A 19959-nucleotide genomic window follows, 5' to 3' on the forward strand; every position below is an offset into this window, starting at 1 on the left:
TTTTCAGTCCCATACTTATTATCTGATATATATATAACATCACACAATTTACATTTTACCCATCTTCTCCTTTTGGTAGCTCCATAAACACTTCTCAAATACTAAATGTTTGTTTTCTTTTCTTTTACTATTAGAATTCTCTCCACCTACTATGAACATTCTCAAAAATATTTTCTCTATCTTTAAGGAATATCTCCACACTATCATCACCCATAACTAAAATGAGAGCAAGAGAAATAATATCATGACATGGAACCGAAACCATGAAACTAAATTAAATTGAACTAAAATCAAGTGAGATGGACTTGACTAAATAGATCTAACAAGAAATTAAAAAATAATACAGTAAAATAAGTAATTAAACACTTCAAACTAATTAAAATTTTTGCATATAATTGATTAAAAGGCTAACAGATAAGATGCCACTATAAGATTAGTAAGATATTTAACAAGCAAATCTAAGTAAAAAACACCCATAATTAAAATGAAAGTAAGAGAAATTATATCTTGACATGAAACCAAAGCCATGAACTAAATTAAATTGAACTAAAATCAAGTGAGATTGACTTGACTAAATAGATCTAACAAGAAATTAAAAAAATAATATAGTAAAATCAGTAACTAATCAGTAATTAAACACTTCAAACTAATTAAAAAGTTTGTATATAATTGATAAAAAAGCTAATGAATAAGATGCCACTATAAAATTAATAAGATATAACAAGCAAATCCATAATTAAAATGAAAGCAATAGAAATAATATCTTGACATGGAACCAAAACCATGAAAGTAAATTAAATTATACTAAAATCAAGTCAGATAGATTTGTCTAAACAAATCTAACAAGAAATTAAAAAATAATACAGTAAAATAAGTAATTAAATAATAATCAGTAATTAAACAACAGTCTGGACTATGGAGTTCTGTCATAGGAGGGAGCATAGCTAAATAACCATTAAAGATGAGCAATAACATATCATATCCAAAATATAAATCAATTAAGATAAACTACTATTAAAGGCACTAAAGATGGCCTAGCTCAAAACTTACCTAATAATCTTCACATCAGGAGAATAAGCACACTTAAGATAGAAAGAATCTAAGTTAGAAAAGGAAAATTAGTATTACAGTGCTTAACAACCAAGAGGAGGATGTCATGAAGAACAACGGTCTAAAAAGATTTTTTAGACTAATATCAAATAGCATGCACAAACAGCATGCACTAACAACTGAGTAGTCTAATATCAAATAGCATGCGCAAAGAGAAATCTAGTAGAACCTCAATGTATAACATTGAATTAATGTTAGTAAAAAGCATAGCTAAATTACCATTAAAGGCAGAGTCAGCCTAAACTATGTCTAGATTAATTTAATTTAACTAACAGTATAATAAGCTAAAATGATGCTTAGTTGCTCAAATTGAATTTCTGATCTCATTCATACTTGACAAGATCCGACGGTGTGAGGAGCTCGCGTGAGGAGCTTTGACGGCGTGAGGACTCGATGATGTGAGTGAGGGGGATTGGCGGCGTGAGTGATAGGGATCGGTGAGGTCAGGCGGTGTGAGGAAGCGTGAGTGAGGGGGGAGATCCGACGTGAGGACCCGACGGTGTGAGGACCTCGATCCTTGGGTGGCGTGAGAAGCTCGGACGTCGAGCGGTATGAGCGAGAAGCACCGACAGTGAGGAGGCGATGTGTTGATGTTACTTGGTGTGAAGAGTGAGGAGAGAAGGGGTGACGGTAAAGCGGGCTACGGGCATGGATAAGGAAGGGAAGGGGGTAACGGAAGGGGGCGACGACGCCTGGTGTGAGGATTGAGGAATGAGGAGTTGAGTTTGGGTCTTATGGTATTAGGGTATTAGGGTCAAATTAGAATATTTAATATTAACTAAGCCACCTAACTATTCTATTATTATAAGTGGAGGGGTAGTTTGGTTAATTTACTAATTTCGTCAACAACATCATCAGGAGAGTGAAGTATTTCTAATAATTTTTAGTGTGTACAAAAAAAAAAAAATCAAAAGATCATTGTGAAAATGTGTAATAATTTAGGGGGTAAAAGAAAAATTATTCCTAAAAATTATTTACACTCGTTTTTTTTACCATTTCTCCACGCTTGGCCCATCTTTTCTCAAAAATTAAGCATTTCATTTACAAAAGTATAACGCTAGCAAAGACAAAAATAACATTTAATATTATAGATGATGTTACTTTGTCCACTTTAATAGAAATAAGGGCATCATGGTCATTGTACAGCTAAAATAGGTGAACTTTAAAGGTAAACTCAAATGGGTGCGAGTGCAAAACAATAAATTATATTTGTTTGATTTTTAAGGCATAAGGGCTTTTTTTTAATACCAAATTAGCTATTTTTTAAACTTTATTTACTAAAATAGGTATGTTTTACTATAGAGGTCAGTAAAATGCTAACTTATCAGTATTTTATTTTTAGATAAAAATGCCAACTTTTTATTTTTTAATAAAAGACTAAATTTTTTGGAAAATATTTTAATATTTTTCAGCAAAAATTGAAAAAAAAAATTAAAACAAAAATTTAGAGGCGCTATTGTTTTTTCTTCTTGTGATTTTGACTACAATTGCGTGTGGGAAATAAATATATTTTTTAACTCATAAAATCTTTCCATATTTTTATAATGACATATTGTAAGACTAAAATAGATAAGCAAGCATAAAGATACAACACTCTAAATTTTTATTTTTTATTTTTTATTTTTTCTTTTTTATTTGAGGTCCAACTAATTTTTTTATCAAAATCATTAGTTCATTTTCTTTTTCATCTTCGTAATGATATATCATATGTTCAAAATAAACTATTGATTAGAAGATTATAATTTGCAAAACTTAGTAGTTCAGCTTGTTAATAAAACACTAAACAGACACATCCTAAAGATAGAACCTTCTTTCCCTAATAAAGTGCTATACTTTTCAATCTTCTTTTAAATAAAAACTCTTAAAAATTTAGCATTTTACTTAGAAGATAAAATGGTGAATTCATCTAAAATTAAAATACTAAATTTTACATACAGCTACAGTAAAATAGTTTTATTTTGGTAGCAAGTTTGAGGAATGGTTTATTTTGATAAATAAAATTTAGAAGAGTAGCGTTTGTTAAAAAATTCTAAAACTAAAGGGGGCAATGTGTAATTTACCCGAAACAACCCTTCTACTACAGCTTATGAGGCATATTTTACATATCACATCTTGGGATCTTAGACTTCGGAGATAGAGGAAGAGAGGGAGAAATATGGCGAGGCTGCTTCTTTCCATCGTCTTCACCACCGCGATACTCCTATCCGGTAAGATTTCACACATAAGCTATCCGATCTCTCAAAAGATGCCCATTAATCTATACATTTCTTTGATCCGATGGGTTCGGCTTCAGTTTCCGCCAAGAAATCCGGTGATGTAGCAGAACTCCAGATCGGCGTTAAGGTAATCGTTATCTTTACCTTCGTTATTCGATTCAATGGATTGTGAGCAAAAGTATTCAATAAAACCTGGATTTTGTGAACATTATTCTTATGAAATATAATGTAGCATTAGGGCAAATGTTGGGTTGTGTAACGACGACCTAGAAGTTGAGTATGAGGTGTGAGCGGATTGATGTGGGTTTAGTACCTCAACCGATGTAGAGGTTTTGAAGGGACAAGATTTGGAGATGGGTTTGGCACAACTTTGATGGGGTTTATGTAGATTAGTTCAACATTTGTAAAGAGGCCTAAACCGATGCTGTTTTTTTAATTAAGTTGTCACCTCATGGAGGACTCTGAATGTGGAGTTGAGTACTCTTTCTTTTTGAGGAATGAATAATCACTTCGACATAGAATAATCTGGTAATTAGAAAACTAAAATTCGTATCTAACAGGAGGAAAAAAAACATTTGGGTTAAAAAATGGCCTGCGTGGAGCATGATTCTCTGTATGATCAATTGATCATCTATCTCTGTGCTAAATTTACAATCGGAAGGTCCAGAAGTCAAGGTTCTGAAAGACTGTACGTGGTAGACAAGCAGACAAGGCGCTAGGCAGGCACCCAAATTCAACTCAGCAGAATAAACAAATAAAAAAATTAGTATATCGTGAAAAAGTAAAAATTAGTACATACAATCTAAAAAAATATTAATGCGTTCTTATTAAGAACCATAATAAGCAATTATATTCCACTAATTTATCAAGATCTACAATAATTATGAATTTCAATGCAACCTACATACCAAAACATGATTAGAGATACTAAGGAAGCCAACCTAGGCGTGATCTAGAAGGACCAACTCACATTTTATCTAAGGTGAGAGCCTAGTCGTTAAGGTGGAACTTTTCTAAAACAATGTTAGAAGTCTAACAAAATATTTTGATACATCACCTGAGTTGGTTGCTCTCCAATTTCACATTTATGATTATCTCCCACCAGGCTGTTAGTTTATCTAGATAGCAGCATGAAATCCTATTCTATTTCAATTACTTTTGAAGTCACCCCCTTTCTCAAAGTGCTATTACGAGTAGTTGCTTTATATCAGGAGAAGAGAACTTTGAGCACTAGCTACACTGTTTCCATCTTAACGTGCTGAATTTTCTTTGCCATAGAGCATCTTGGCATTATATGTGCTTTCCATTCCAGTGAAAGTTAACAAACGGGTCATTCTTGATTTGATCCTAGTGAATTTGAAGTTTTTTCTATCTTTGTCTGAGTTGGTGCACTGTGCAACTTTCATCTTGTTGGGGATATTTGTAATGTTCCAATTTCATATGATATCATATTCATAGGTCCTTAAAAAAAGATATCCTGGTGAGTTATAGTAATGCGAAATTCTAAGATGGATTCCTGAAATTACTTGCATGTTATAATATCCAAAGGGCACATGAAAAGTCAAAGAAATTGGTACTTATATATTGTGGGCATGGATTGCTAAACATGTAGGATCTGAACTCTTGAATTTTGTGACTTCTGACTAGAAATCAACCAGTCAAGGAAGCTAAATTTCTTGATGTTGCATTAATTGAATTTGTGAGTTCATTTTTTATCTCCTGATATCTAGATTAAAACAAGTTCTTACTTCAAACTTACTTTTCTAAATTAGATTGTTCATTGTTATCATAAACTCATAATACTGCTGTGTCTTGCAGTTATTGCCTTTAACTAGTTGTGCTACAAGTAATCTTTCTTAACTTTTTACTGGAATTGTCAATACATGGCACACAATATTAATAAAATGTGCCTATTAAAAGTATTGGGACTCTATGAAAATTTTCCTTTTATGTGCATACTAAAGAGTCACTACCTGTAACTTTCTTATTGTTGAATTGAGAGAAGCTCTGAGAAGCTAAGTTTTCATCAATGCACCAAATTTGCTTAGGCCTAGTAGTTGTTATATACTACCAGGAAGACCTAATTTCTACTTTAAATGATTAAATTGTTTCTCTTAGGCATAAATTTGCACCATTGCATGTCAATTCCTTTTTCCATGTTAGCATATTCTTCAAACATGATGGTTTTGATGCTCATGTACTCATGCAGTATTTCTGATATATACCTTTTGGCATGCAGAAATTTATTGTGCAAGTTTTGCATTGTAGACTGTAGACATATATGCAGGAATATCAGCAGACAATCTAGTATATGATTTTTGGCATCACCATGGATAAATTATTGCATGTTCAATTTTTGATACTTTTAATGCAAACAAGAAGGCGATGGAACCTATGTTCGCACACATCTTGTAACAAATTACTTACTTTCTTTTTATGACAAATGACCCTTTATAAGAAGTTTTTAGTATCATAGCCCTTTCTCTTGGAATGACTTAGCTTTCCTGCTTGCAGTACAAGCCAGACTCATGCAACATTCAAGCTCACAAAGGCGATAGAATTAAAGTGCACTATCGTGTAAGTTGATAACTTGATTGTTATTGAACTACCCCATTCATTATCTCTGCAGTATAACTAATGTTGCTGATATTTCAAGTTTTCCTTATGTAGGACTTCGGTAATGTTATTGTTACATGTTATGCCTGTAATTAGTGAATTTAATATCGATCTTGTAGGATGACTCTTGAATTTGTATTTGTTACAGTTGTCTTTTGTTCAGCTGTTTCACTATGCATTTATCACTCTTTTAGATTAAGCCATTTAGATATTTAAAAGAATCAGTAGCAGTTCTCTTGTTTTCTGCCAGTGTGTATATGAAGCCATATATCAGAAGATATATTAGATCTTTTTCCTAGTTTACTGGAGGCTATGAAAATTTTCCTGACAAAAGAAAAAAAAGTGTTACTACAAAAGTTAAAGATATGGCTATTCTCTGTTTGCACCATTGTCATTGGGACAATCAAGTTGTATGCTAATTTTGTAAATCAGAAGTCAATGCACAGTTTAGTGAATGTACTGCAGGCCTCATTCTTATTGACCCTGGTCTTGGAGTGACTCGTCAAAACATGTCTTTTAGTTTGTTGAGGAATTAAATGATCTGCCAATCTGATTTTGTGGAATGGCTGATTGTGAGCATTCTAATTAGAGTAGGTAATCGATGAACTAAAACAGATATGATGATGAAAAAAGAGTAAGGTTTCATGGACTTGTGAATAAGAAATAGGAGATAAGGTATTCCCAGAGAAAGCTTGCGCTGCAGGAGTTCCATGTGTAATGTCTAGATAGAAAAGGTTAATCAAGCTGCCAGCAGGCTGATTATATAGGATGTGATGTAAAAGTATATAAGCCATCAAAGAAGAAAAATGGCTTCTGCAGTGATTTATGAGGCCATCAAAAGATCATAACCTGCCAGGCTTTATCTGTTTCAGGTGATATTTACTAATATTATAAAATTAACAATTATAATGCTTAGGTGCCTAATCCAATTTGGGGCATGATTCATCTCAAAGAGGGAAAACAAAAATGAAAAAGAGCAGTGCCTAATCCAATTTGGTTTGACATAACTAGAGCACTATTTGAATTCTAGTTTCCTCTATCTCCCATTCCTCCACCTATCTCTTTACTGTTGTCTCCCCTTTGCTTCTCTTAGAGCTGTCGTGACTTGTGCCACGTTATGGTTGGCAAGCCTTCTAGACATCCCATGCTTCCAACCATTGAATATATGAACATAATACATGAAAGAGAAATAACTAAAAGTCTATTGAATACATGGAAGAAGAGAATCAGGAGATACAACAAACAAAACATGAAGATTATCATCTTTTTTTGCGGGACAAGCTTTATTTTAATCATGAGCTAAATCTGAAGCACTTCAGAAGTTTTTAGTGGTGAAAAGAGAAGGGGCGCTAACTAATGGAGTGTCGCTCTAGTCAGCATGACCTTCTGTAAAGAAAACTATGGGCTGAAGTTGTACTCTCAGAGGAAGGGAAATCCCAAATTGACCTGGCAAGAAGTGACAAGAAAAAAGAAGCATAGAAAAACTAAATTTAGATTTAGCTAATAGCCAGATAGAATAGAAGACTCATACAGCCGACTCGAGATAGCTGAGATGAGTTACTTCTTTGTTGCAGTAGATGGGAACCTATCATTCCTATATATACTTGATAACTATTGCAGTATTGCTCCCACATGAAGTTTAACATCCACTCTTTCAATAGTCAAATTATTACAAAATCATTTTGATGTGATATACAGTAACCTGGCCTTGCATGAATCTGATTTTAGTCAGTTCATTCACACATGGAGGTGGGAGAATCTTGTCAGTCACTTCAACACCAGCATAGTAGTGTTCCATAAATTGTCGTGGCAAGACTATCTATGTGAACATTTCAAATTTCAACAAAATATCCAGAATTTATGAAGCTTTAGCAGAGGCAATAGTAGGTTTCACTTCCAGATTTCAGTACTAAATTATTTAATAGAAGTTTAAACTATGTTAATTGAAAAAAATTCTGGACTTAACAAAGTAAGATGCTTCAATTGTGAACCCTAACGGGGAGCATTCTTTTAAATCGTATCACAAACAATAGTAAATACTTCAGTTGGTTGAAATTCTAATGTGTCATTTCCAATATGTTTCTTCAATTAACCAGAAGTGTTTTAAATGAAACTTCATTCATAGAGGAAACATACTATAATATTTGATGCTGGCAGCTTTCGATTTTTCCTGTCTTCTGGTGACATCAGTCATGCATTTATGCTTTCACAAATCAATTTTGTCAATAAAATGCTTTTTGAACTTCACTTTATAAACCTTACCTATTCAGTAACTCTTTGGCGCTCAACATTTTCATCATGTATTGCTAATAAATTACTTCAATATTTGACTATTAATATCTATTCGGCTTTTTATTTATCCCAATTTTCAAGCATGGTGTATTTTGCAGGGCACTCTCACTGATGGAAAAGTATTTGATTCCAGCTTTGAAAGAGGGGATCCAATTGAATTTGAGCTTGGTAGTGGTCAAGTAATCAAAGGTAATTTTATTCAATTTACTTTATTGTCTGGCAATCTCTGAAGGATATATGGACAAAAGGTTTTATCATGATAAAGGGTTAGAAACCATGCCTTTCAGATAAAAGGCTTTCTAAGTCTAGATGAGACTGACATCGCATTGCTCTTTAGGATGGGACCAAGGACTTCTGGGTATGTGCGTGGGTGAAAAGAGGAAGTTAAAGATACCTGCAAAACTGGGTTATGGGGCTCAAGGATCTCCACCCACTATTCCTGGTATGGTTTTCAATAATTTTGTCTGCTTGTACTATCTTTCCCAGAACATTATACATGTTCATCATGCTATAGTACTCTGTTAGACTTGTATCACTTCTAGTACAACGGTAACAACAAAACAACCAAGTCATTAGTCCCAGCTATTTAATGTAGGCTCTGCAAATTTCCCCTCATTCATCTTTGTGTGATATCACTTCTAATGTGAAGTTTAAATCAACAGGTGGAGCAACGCTAATTTTTGATACTGAGCTTGTTGCTGTCAATGGCAAGACATCAAATGAAGGCAGTTCTGCAGAGGGTGACAGTGAGCTTTAATTTGTCAGAAATTAACCTATGATGTCGCTACTTAGTGTAGGAAGCTCCACATCTAGATTACGATATTGCAAGTTTATTTTTTGAATACTCTAGTACAAAAGATACAGAGATATATTTGTGATGGTCTTGACATTAAACTTGGCAGTACAAGCTTACTTTTGCAACAATAATCAGTGAATTCAGCAATTCTTTTGTTCTTATATTGGTTTTTGGTGCTTTAGCAGTGTGTTCTATATTGTTGGACAGAAATATAGCGTCAAAATTATTCTGCCTGCAGTTAAGCCCCGCAAGATAAAAATTAATTCCTTACGTGAAGAAATGCATCTTTGACTGGTGGTGCAATGCCAGACTCAAATTGTCAACTAACTGATTCATAAAATCCTCAATTTGCTCAATCTTATTTGCAGGGTCTTTTTCGAGGGTTAATATAGAAACATAGTTGCAGCGGCTTAGGCATCAAACATACAAAGTCACGAGGTTTACTTCGCGACTCGTTTATTTAAGTAATTATTGTCTAGTGAATATGATGGTAGATTATTTCCCCTCATGTTGTTTCTTTTTTATATTTGTATTAAAAGTGTATGTTGGACAGAAATAGAGCAAGTTATAATAAGATTATAACATAGCTTATAGACAAAGTTCAAGATGTCAAGTTTGTAGCAAAATTATCAGGTAAAGCAGAGAAGATTAGACAACAAAATAACTTTAAGTGTGAAAAGGCGCATTAATAGAAAGCTTGGAGTATACTGTTTACACCTATCGAAGTTCGTACATTATAATATCCTGATCTCTATTGCTTCTCCACTTTGGATACTGCTAACTGAGAAGTAAATGTGCATCAACCTAGAAAGAATACCAGAAATGCTTGATCTACAAGTGACCAACAAAAATAAACAAACAATTAGAATTATATACTAATCTGTTACTAGTAGTACCATTCTGATGCCTTTTTTTTGTTATCACTACAAAACTATCGTTAGTAGTAAGTAGCTCACAAGTTTTGTCACTACGAAACTACAAAACTGTCTCTAATTTTCTTACTATTGGGACTATTGTTGCACTAGGAGGGAGATTCATTGCAAAGATCATTAGATCCAACATTTAATTATATATCATTATGCACGATCCTGATTGCCGTGTCGATGTAACATGGGCTGGACTAATAGGATGTGAGCCTCACTTGGGCTTGGTATGGTCGGCTTATGTCTCTTGTAGCTCGAACCAAACCCGCCTTGTCAACTGGTCAAAGAATTGGGTTGGATCGGGAGCTGGATCTACCCCAAATTAAAAATAACAAATTATAATCTAATAGACATTACAATGCTCTCTCTCTCTCTCTCTCTCTCTCTCTCTCTCTCTCTCTCTCTCTCTCTCTCTCTCTCTCTCTCTCTTAAATTATGGTTATAAATATTTTAGGTATAAATAATTTATATTAATGGTGTCGGAATTGGTTGGTTCAGATCATTAGAATTGTAATCATTTCCAAGCCAGACCTAATTATAGATTGTGGCATACTTTAAAGTTGGTTCGACCTAGTGGAATACAAATTCTTAACCAGACCAGCTAAAGAATGGGTTGGGCCGATTGAGCAAGTCATGATAGAGCTTATCAAAGAACCCAAGCCATGTGCACTTAACTTGGATTGGGTTAAGCGTAGCTCAAGCTTGAAATACGGTGGCCAATATGGACAAGCCCCTTTGGCTTGCTAAGTCACTTACATTGTTGAAGGTAGAGGTTTAATACGGGTTGACCTGTCTGAGTCGGTTCAGGTGCACAATTAGATGCACATCGGCGCATCTATACGTACAAGTAATTGTCCAGATTGTGGTTGAAGAGTGAATACATGGGTTCGTGGGATTTGTGAGAGTCAATTGGGATTGCCAAATACATACAATCAATATGTATCCAATAGTGTACCTAGACAAATCCATATAAAATCAGCTTGCACCGAATGTCAATTCGCTAACATCTCTCTCTCTCTCTCACACACACACAATTAATATAGCTAGCTTGATTGGCTAGTGATCGTAATCACAATCAAGGTCCTAGCCCAATCCAATCCGACACAAACCCGGCCCAACCTGATAAAAATCACCCTAGATCACGGTGATGAAGCTCTACAAAGAATCTTACTCTTAACATCTACAGCTCAAGATCATTTGTCCTTGCCCTAAAAGAATACCTTATTATTTCTGTTTCTGCTCTAATTATAGATTGCCACTTGTCTCCACATGTAACTTTGCACAGATGTCGTATTACAAGCTTCTTTTTTAACTCACATACCCCAATTATCAACAATGATACCTCCCTATCATTTCAATCATAGAAAGCCACGTTAACAGAGGCAGATTAGATTGATTAATGTACTATTAAACTATTTAAACATGCAAGGAATCTTCGCTACGCAACAGCTTAGAGCCTTGGAAGCATTACTTTTTTATAATTCCAAATTAATTAGAACAAGAAATAAACTTGATCGAGAGAGAGAGGGTGGTTGTCAGATCTTGACCAGATGTGGTTTATAATATTGTGTTATATTTAATCTTTTGTACCCTGAGGAATCGCTTAATTCACGGGCAGGAATAAAGTAATTCGTACTTTGGCATTTTAGTAGCTTATCAATGTTCGAAAAGATTGATAATGTGTATATATATATATATATATATATATATATATATATATATATATATACGAAACTATAGAGAGTAAAAAGTGTCACTAGTTTGTTTAGGTGAAAAAATTTATTAGTTATAATCCTATTAGATGCCCATTCGATAAATAACTCATCTTTTTCTCCAATCAATTTATGATAGAGATCACCAGTTTGAATAATTCTCTGTCAATATCAAAGCTAGAAGAACGAAGATATATCTCTATCTTATCTATATCTAAATTAATGAAATTTTAATACGGATATGCATATAAAAACTAAGTGCTTTGAAAGATATATATCCAAATTATTGGGGAGGGGTTTGGATTTAGCATTCAGTATATATAATTAATTGGCTTTGTTAAGTGGTATAAGTTGATCCAAACTGGCTTCCATGTGAAGGAAAGGGAGAAGGCAATTCAATGAGTTTATGATGAGGTGAGTGAACTTTGCAGCTGTACGATATCATTATCCAAAAGAAAGTGAATTAGGTAGCTTAGCTGGATAAAGGCAAGCTCTCTTTATTATCCTTCAAACTGAAGAGATCTTTGTCACAGTTGTTGAAAGGTAAAAAGAGGACTAAGTTTTTATATGCCTATCATCTGAATAAAAAGTTGTTCTTGAGCTAAATAAGTCTAATTCCTCAATATTCACCAGTTCACAAGTACAATATATTTGTCACCTTTTTGTTCCTTTTTTTTCTTTAAATTTATTTATACTTGATCGAAATTTCTAGCTCTGCTACTACTGTTTGTCTGGCTGGCTGATAGAGATTTTGGCGTAGATTAATGGTTTTGAGTGATTGAAATTTCTGTGGACTTTTTTTTTATGATCTTGTTTGATGTCATCTTCATACTTGTGCAGAGAATTGAAAGCTAGTTTTCATTGAGAAGATCAAAGTTTTTATTGAGATGTTGGGAAAGCAAAATTGCCTACCGGCAAGGAGAGGTATTTTGGCTCCAGAAGAAGATGGAAGAAAGGACCAAATCCGGGTTTTAAGCAAGGGGGTGTGAATTTATTGCAATGATTTGACTTTTGGAGATGGGGTGCATGAATTCCTAAATTTAAAACTATCAACTACAAATAATATAATATAATATATATATTATATTATATCCTCCAAGGACATTAAGTGAAGGTTAAAACATTTTAATTACCTTGATGCATCCATTTCACTTGTATTTTATGTTAAATATATTTTACTCACTGTGACTTAAATGAATATTATGAACCATTTAAATATTTTTTTTATATTAAATTGAGAAGGGCTATCATTTTTCTAGGTTGTATTTCAGTTGGTAATTTATAAGGCATAGTGACATAAAAATGTTTGCGGGTCAAAATGACTTTCATTCAAAATACATAGGATAAAATATATTTAACTTTTATTTTTCTCTACAATAATATACAGTGATAGGGTGGTCGATCCTATCAGTACAGACATAATTTCGCAGATGATCTTCTATTTTGGCAACATGAAAATAAGGATCGAAATATATCATGTTCAACGGACAGTGATATCAAGACATTCAATTTTAATTTTAATAGACTAATAAACTATTACTTTTATTTTTCTTTTCACGTATATCTCCGTATTTTTTTTTTTTTTGTATAGACTTTGACCCCTTCAGCTATAAAAATAGAAGGAAGAAAAAGAATTCCCACCCTCATGACTATACATGTGAAGAGAGATGATAATTTAAGAGATTTATGTGTAATTATTCTTAGTTCTCAGTAGGTTTCAACCAATATAATTCCATCTTAGATGAAACTTCAAAGATTTCACTCTCTCATTCCATGAGATGCCAGAGGAGTTGAATTTAGAACCAACTCCCATAACTATAAAACTAGTTAGGATAGCCAATGGCAATTACAATGTATTGACTTTGATTAAAGATAAAGTTGGTGGTGTTTGTCTTAGCATGAGTAGTATAAGGGGAGACAATTACGGAGTATATTCTAATAAAGAATAGTGGTGATTGAAGCTTAGGTTATTAAACTAGGATTAGGAGAGAATAAGTGTACTAATCTAGGACTTAGATTGGAAAGCCAATTAGCTTCAACAAATTAATAAATAGATTGTATGAGTTTAAAAACCCCCAAATTCATGTGATTGTCAACAGCAATCCCGAGGTCTGCTAATAGAATAAGATACCTTTGGATTTTGCTGCTTATTTAATTGTAAAAGTTTCTAGAGTTGCAATTTTAATACTTTAAAAAATTAAGTGACTTCTAGTCCAAATAAATGCCATGTCAAAAATCTCTATAAAATTTATAGGTATATCTTCTACTTAGAGTTTTATAACTATTGCAATTTGAATAATTTACATAGAAAAAGACTAAAATATCCTTTTTCTAGTTTTCATATAATTCTCTTTTTTTTTCTATTAAATTATTGAGACTTAACGTTATATTTATAGAAGAGTAACGGAGAGGGTATTTATGCAAAAGACATATATTTTGAGATGTATACATACAAATATCAACTTTAGAGGAATACGAACATAAGAGATAATTTGTATAAAAAAACTTTCATCAAGTTAGCAAATCTCATTTGAAAAAAATTATTATCTCCGAAAGTGATTCTATTTAATGTGGATTGGAAGACATTTACTTGCATTAAATAAATTTATAATTCACCTATTAAGGTATGGTTCTAAAATTAAATGTATTTTTTTAATTTTATACTTCTTCCTGAAATTACTTTACCTCCGACTAAACTTTGTTTTGTATCACTATCACTCCATATATTATTAATTAAATTACAAATATAAACACAATCAATAGGAACAATAAATGGCTCAAATGACCCTACTTCTTTTGGATAAATATGCATTCAAACAAAAAGTTTACCAAGTAAATGTATTGGGAGGTAAAATTATTAATGTTCAAATTGGAAATAAATTTTTCATATTAAAGAGACATTAAGACTATTAACTTTGGATACAGAATTTAATAATTGCAACTTCATCAAAAGTGTAGTCAGGGATAGTGATACAAAATAAAATTTAGGGGTACAGTGATTTTAGGGCAAAATACATCAGAGTAAAACATATTTAACCCATATTTATATTTGAATCTAATTTATTGGAAGCGGTAGTAGATCGCCTTAATCAAAGGGAATTATTCCTCAGTGTTGACATCTAGTTTAGTTGCGAGATAAAATGAAAATAGAAAAATACCTATTGCCATCGACTTATAACCGTGTAGAGATTTATAATTTGACTCCTATAATTAACTTTTATATATTAAAAAATATCACGACTTTACATTTAATTAACATCTATCAACATGAAAATGAAAATATTCTATTATCTTTAAAAATAAATACCTAAATTACTAATGTGAGTTAATTTATGTAGGGACATTATGATCATTATATATATAGATAGATATATAGTCAATATAACTCATTGATATGGTAAAATAGTTAGTTAAGTGGACTAACAATAAGGTATTTTTGAGGTAAATAAAAGCAAAACACATGATCGAATGATAAAAAAAAAAAAATCATATGATAAAGTGGTAGTTTTAATAAAAGGAATAATGTAGAGCATTTTATATTTATAATAAAGACAGTGATAGAATAAACTTTTGTTGGGTTTGGGTATGCAATCTCATGTGAGGGTGGACCCTTCCATTAGGTAAAAGAAAAATGAAAGAGTAAGTTAAAAAAACAGAAATAGAAAATCGTGTTCGGTTTTCATTCTAATCAACAAAAATTAGATAGATTTTTTTTTCTTTTTTCGAAAGAGAAAGATGAACGGTTTCCTTGGAAAGCTCGTGGAATCTATTTTAAGGAAGGAGGTGGTGATCTTGATGAAGCTATTCTTAAGAGGAAAGAGAATTTTTGTCAAATCTATCATCTTTAATGAGATTGTTTCTATTCTCTTATAAAGTATTAGTCATAGTTATTTTTCTTTAGTTGTTACCCGTGTAAATGATTCTTAATATTTATAATCCCTTAATTTTGTGGAATAAGAACTTTGTAAGTCTAATTTTATTGATTATAGTGGAAAATTTGAGGTAAACTTAGATATTTTTTTTTTCTCATATTAGAGGGGTTTTTCCACCTAAATTGCTTGTTTTATTTTATTTTATTTTATTGTGGCTTTCTTGCTTTTTATTATGGTTTTCTCATTCTATGTATGTAAAGATATAAAAATAAGTATATTAAACTTTTTTGATAGAAGAAAAGGAATTATCTTATCTCAAAAGAGAGTGTAAAAATATCTTATGTATCCCAACAGATACTAAAATATTTCTATCTAAAAAGATCTAACAAATCAATTGGATGTGGCCTTAACTCAAACAGAAGAAAAAGTTAGATTTTTCCTAAGTTTGGCTAACTAGTTAGCACACTGTTTTTCTTCTCTATTATAGTGAGAAAAGAAATAAATAGATCTAACTTTTCATATGGGACACTATGATATAGACATGTATATATAGAGTATATCATGTTTTTAGCCCGCCTTCTAATATTGTCTGTGGACAGATAATAGATAGTAGGATGTGTAATTCACTGTATTGCAATACTAGAAGTTAGAAAATTAAAATGATGCAACGAGATTTGAACCCATGAGGTCTAGAAAAATTACCTTTGTTATTAGATAATAGATCAATAATATATATCGTGTTATAAATATTGCAACACACCTCCAAAAAAATAAAGTGTTCTTTATGTGAAAAAATTTACGTGACACTCACATGACCTTTTAGCATAATAATCTCACAAAGTATCTAAGATAGTTTTAAAAAAATCATAACAATCCAAGTAAATAATCCAGAATTACTGCTATCATAAACCTCAAAAAGCCTTTAGAAATATATGTTCATATACAAATTTAAAGCATAAAAACTCTCGCAGTACTAAAGTCTAACTAGGAAGAAAAGAATAAGCAATACTAACAAGAAATAAATCCGCTACTCCTCGATGTCTACATCCTTCATATTTAACTGAAACATTTCCATCAAAAAGGTGGTGAACACACGGCCTAGCAATATAATCCAATAATAGTCTACGAATAATATATTATATGATAAATAGAAATATATGCCTATAATTATTAACATATCAAGGTAAATGGTACAATATAATTTACAATAGACTTTTATTTACTCATAACACAAATAAGTACATAATATCATTATAACTCAATGTGTCAAAATCCATATATCAACCATGTCAATGATGTCATAATCCCATAGCAAATATAATAATGAGGACTAGTCATCTGCAGTAATATCGTCTGTACATGCCTAGCGACGGTGCATATGACCAATTGTCTGTGGCTATCAGACTAAGGACCCCAGTTTTAGGTCCATCATTATCAACATCATCACTGCTTTAGTAAACCATTGCATAGAGAAGAATCATTACTTATAGTTGAATCATCACATAGAGCATAATCATCGTATACAGCAGGAAAGAGCTCATAGCTCATTGAACGTCTTGACTTTGCGTCATTGGGTATTGCTAGAGTTATAACCCTACCTCCTAAATTTTTTTCTACTATCATCCTAGACTAGTCTCCAAACAAGACAGTGCAATCACTCTAGCAGCTAACGACCCTAGGTGTAGACCGTTAATATGGTAATACTATATAAATACACTCTACCCTTAACCTCGGACTGAGTTGGTGAGAGGGTCACTATTTAGTTGGGACCAGACTAACAATTATATGTGCATATGGTGTGATATCTTCTATTACTTTATTACATTATGATCATCAAAATAATATATGTCATAACTAAGCATAGAGTTTATCATAAACAAAAAGATAAAAAATAAATAATATATGTAAAAGTAATTAATAATGACATAAAATAATTATCATATTATTCACAGACTATCATAGGATCTAACTCGCCTAAAATGTCTTTGGAATTTGACTAACTCTTTTCAACAATTGGGCTCCACCTGAATCTTGAGATCATTAATGGCTCTAAGGATTAGATTTGGGGTTCTAATCTGGTCTGTCGAAGCTCTAGTGATTCGCGGCCCTCATCGAGGTCTTTGCCGGCACAAAATAGAGAAGAAAGAGAGAGAGAAAAGAATGAGGGAGAAGAGAGTGACAACAAAAAGAGAAAGCATTGAGGGGGTTGGGTGGGGGTGGGGGTTGGTTTTATAGAAACGAGGGGGAAGGGGGGGGGGAGAGTGGAGTCTGAACTCCACTCCTACGCTTATCTCTCCCGGGGAAGGAGGGAAGAGATCAGTGCACACGCTTGGTTAGAGTGGATGTGTATGGCGCATATGTTAATTTTTATTTTTTGGGTGTTATAGATATAGTCCAATTTATGGATTTGAAAGCACTAATCTCTTTGTACATGTAATAGACGGTGTACTTCTAAGGTGTGAAATATTACTCTCATCATAGATGATGCTTTTTACTAGTTAAGAAAGAAAACATAGAAAAATTTAAAACCTAGGAAATATATCTCTCACATAGTCACTTAATGAGTTAATGTAGTAATACAGAAAATAAAGTATAAACACACATATTCTAATATTAAATTTTTTTTGTAAAACCTAGAATAAAAAATTATAGATCCTTTCCAAACCAATAATTAAAATCAAATGTAGCAATTATAAATGAACTTATAGATCGCTCGTTGATACTCATGACTATTTATGTAAAGCTTTGCTTGCCCAATCTCACAATATACAACTTTCTGTAAATGATTCCCAATCTTAATGACTCTCAAGATTGATTTTTCTATCTTAGTGACCCTCAAGACGAAAAGATATTTGTAACTATATTTTGTAAGGCCTTACTCACTTGAACCTACGATAGTATACCACCTCATGTAATTGATTCCCAACCTCAATAATTTTCAAGATTGATATTTTATCTTAATAACCCTCGAGATGAAGCCCATCAAACTGCGCAGTAGATGAAATGTGTATAAAATAATTCAACACCTCATATTGCGAATTATTCCATGACTACATACATGGAAGACATATTATGTCTTAAGTCATTTATATATCTCTGGCATAAAATGTTAAAATTGTCATTCACAATAATGTGGATCGAATGACTATATACACGAAATGGCACTCTAAAAAAAAATTTCTTTGCCATTTTTAATCTTAATCTGTCAGAATTCTTTTCAAATGTCTGATACACAAAAAAAACTTCTGTCATATGTGTTCTAACCACTTTTGAATGATTAAAATCGCAACTTAAAAACTTATATTTTTCCTCGATTGTCTTCCTTAAGTCCTCTCTACACTTGCGGCAGTGTACATGCATGAAAATTACACATTTTAATATATTTTTTTATATTTTGAAATATATTATCAATCACAAAAACCTTACAACAACAAATAATTAACCAAGAGAATTCCTAATCTCTAAACATAATACTAAAAATTAGGGATTAGAGTAATGAGATTTATACCCCCACCTCCTCTAGAAAAACCCAACTCTAAAATCATGTTAGGTAAATAATTAACTAAAAACTTAAATTATCAGGTAACAAACTAATAGTGAGCTTTTAATACCATGAGAAGATTCCCATCTATACATATATGTTGAAATGAGAGTTTCTTATGGTCTTTGTGAAGGGCGTGGTAGTGTACCTCTTTGATCAATGGCATGCAATAACAAACATGCCAAACTACTGATGCTCGTGAGAAATTTAAATGCAATATTGACCTTATCCTTATCTGTGATCAGATGCATGGCAAATTGGAAATGTAGGCAAGTTTTTCTTCTCCTCGTCAATGCTCTACGTATGTAAGCATGTTCATATGAGCAAATCACACAAAGATGAACAAAAGGACAAGGAAAAGTTGGATCGAATAGCACAAATGCTTGTACTAAAAGAGAGACTGGGGGAGACCATCTTTTCCATACCTGTCAGCTGGTTTAATTGACTCCAGGTATAGATGAATAATTCTATCTCATCTGATCGAGATAAATGATTTTATTTTCCCTAAGAAGTTGTATGCAATGTAAGAGTAAACTGAGAGTAAAATTTATATATATATATAGTTTCTAGTTTTTATTAGGGTTAATTTTATATATTTACTCTTTTATAACTATCACCGTTTTTTATATACACCAGTTGAATTTTACTTTTTTACCTTTTGATCACGTGGATATGAAAATGGTTCAAAATATATATACTAAAATATAGTGATAGTTTAGTGAGGTTAAATATAATTATTTCTTTTATTTGTTTTGGCTTGAAAAATAAAAATCATATATCAAAATAAAAAACAAGAAAGACTACTTAATCAAAATTTTGATCAATCTTTAAACAAGGAGTTCTATACTTGCAACAGTAATAAAATAAATATAATTGGATTT

General features: G+C 32.2%; 1 protein-coding gene across 1 annotated transcript; it reads left to right on the forward strand.

Moving 5' to 3' along the window:
- Window positions 1-3186: 3186 nt before the first annotated feature.
- LOC140769094 (peptidyl-prolyl cis-trans isomerase FKBP15-1) lies at window positions 3187-9190 on the forward strand. Its single transcript, XM_073109656.1, has 6 exons — window positions 3187-3317; window positions 3404-3453; window positions 5841-5903; window positions 8333-8423; window positions 8572-8676; window positions 8897-9190. Exons 1-6 carry the CDS (start codon window positions 3266-3268, stop codon window positions 8989-8991), a joined length of 456 nt encoding a protein of 151 aa, XP_072965757.1. The 5' UTR covers window positions 3187-3265; the 3' UTR covers window positions 8992-9190.
- The last annotated feature ends 10769 nt before the right edge of the window (window positions 9191-19959 follow it).

The sequence above is a fragment of the Typha angustifolia genome, chromosome 10 (genome assembly GCF_048772165.1).
Source record: "Typha angustifolia cultivar Huaian chromosome 10, ASM4877216v1, whole genome shotgun sequence".
NCBI classification, from domain to species: domain Eukaryota; kingdom Viridiplantae; phylum Streptophyta; class Magnoliopsida; order Poales; family Typhaceae; genus Typha; species Typha angustifolia.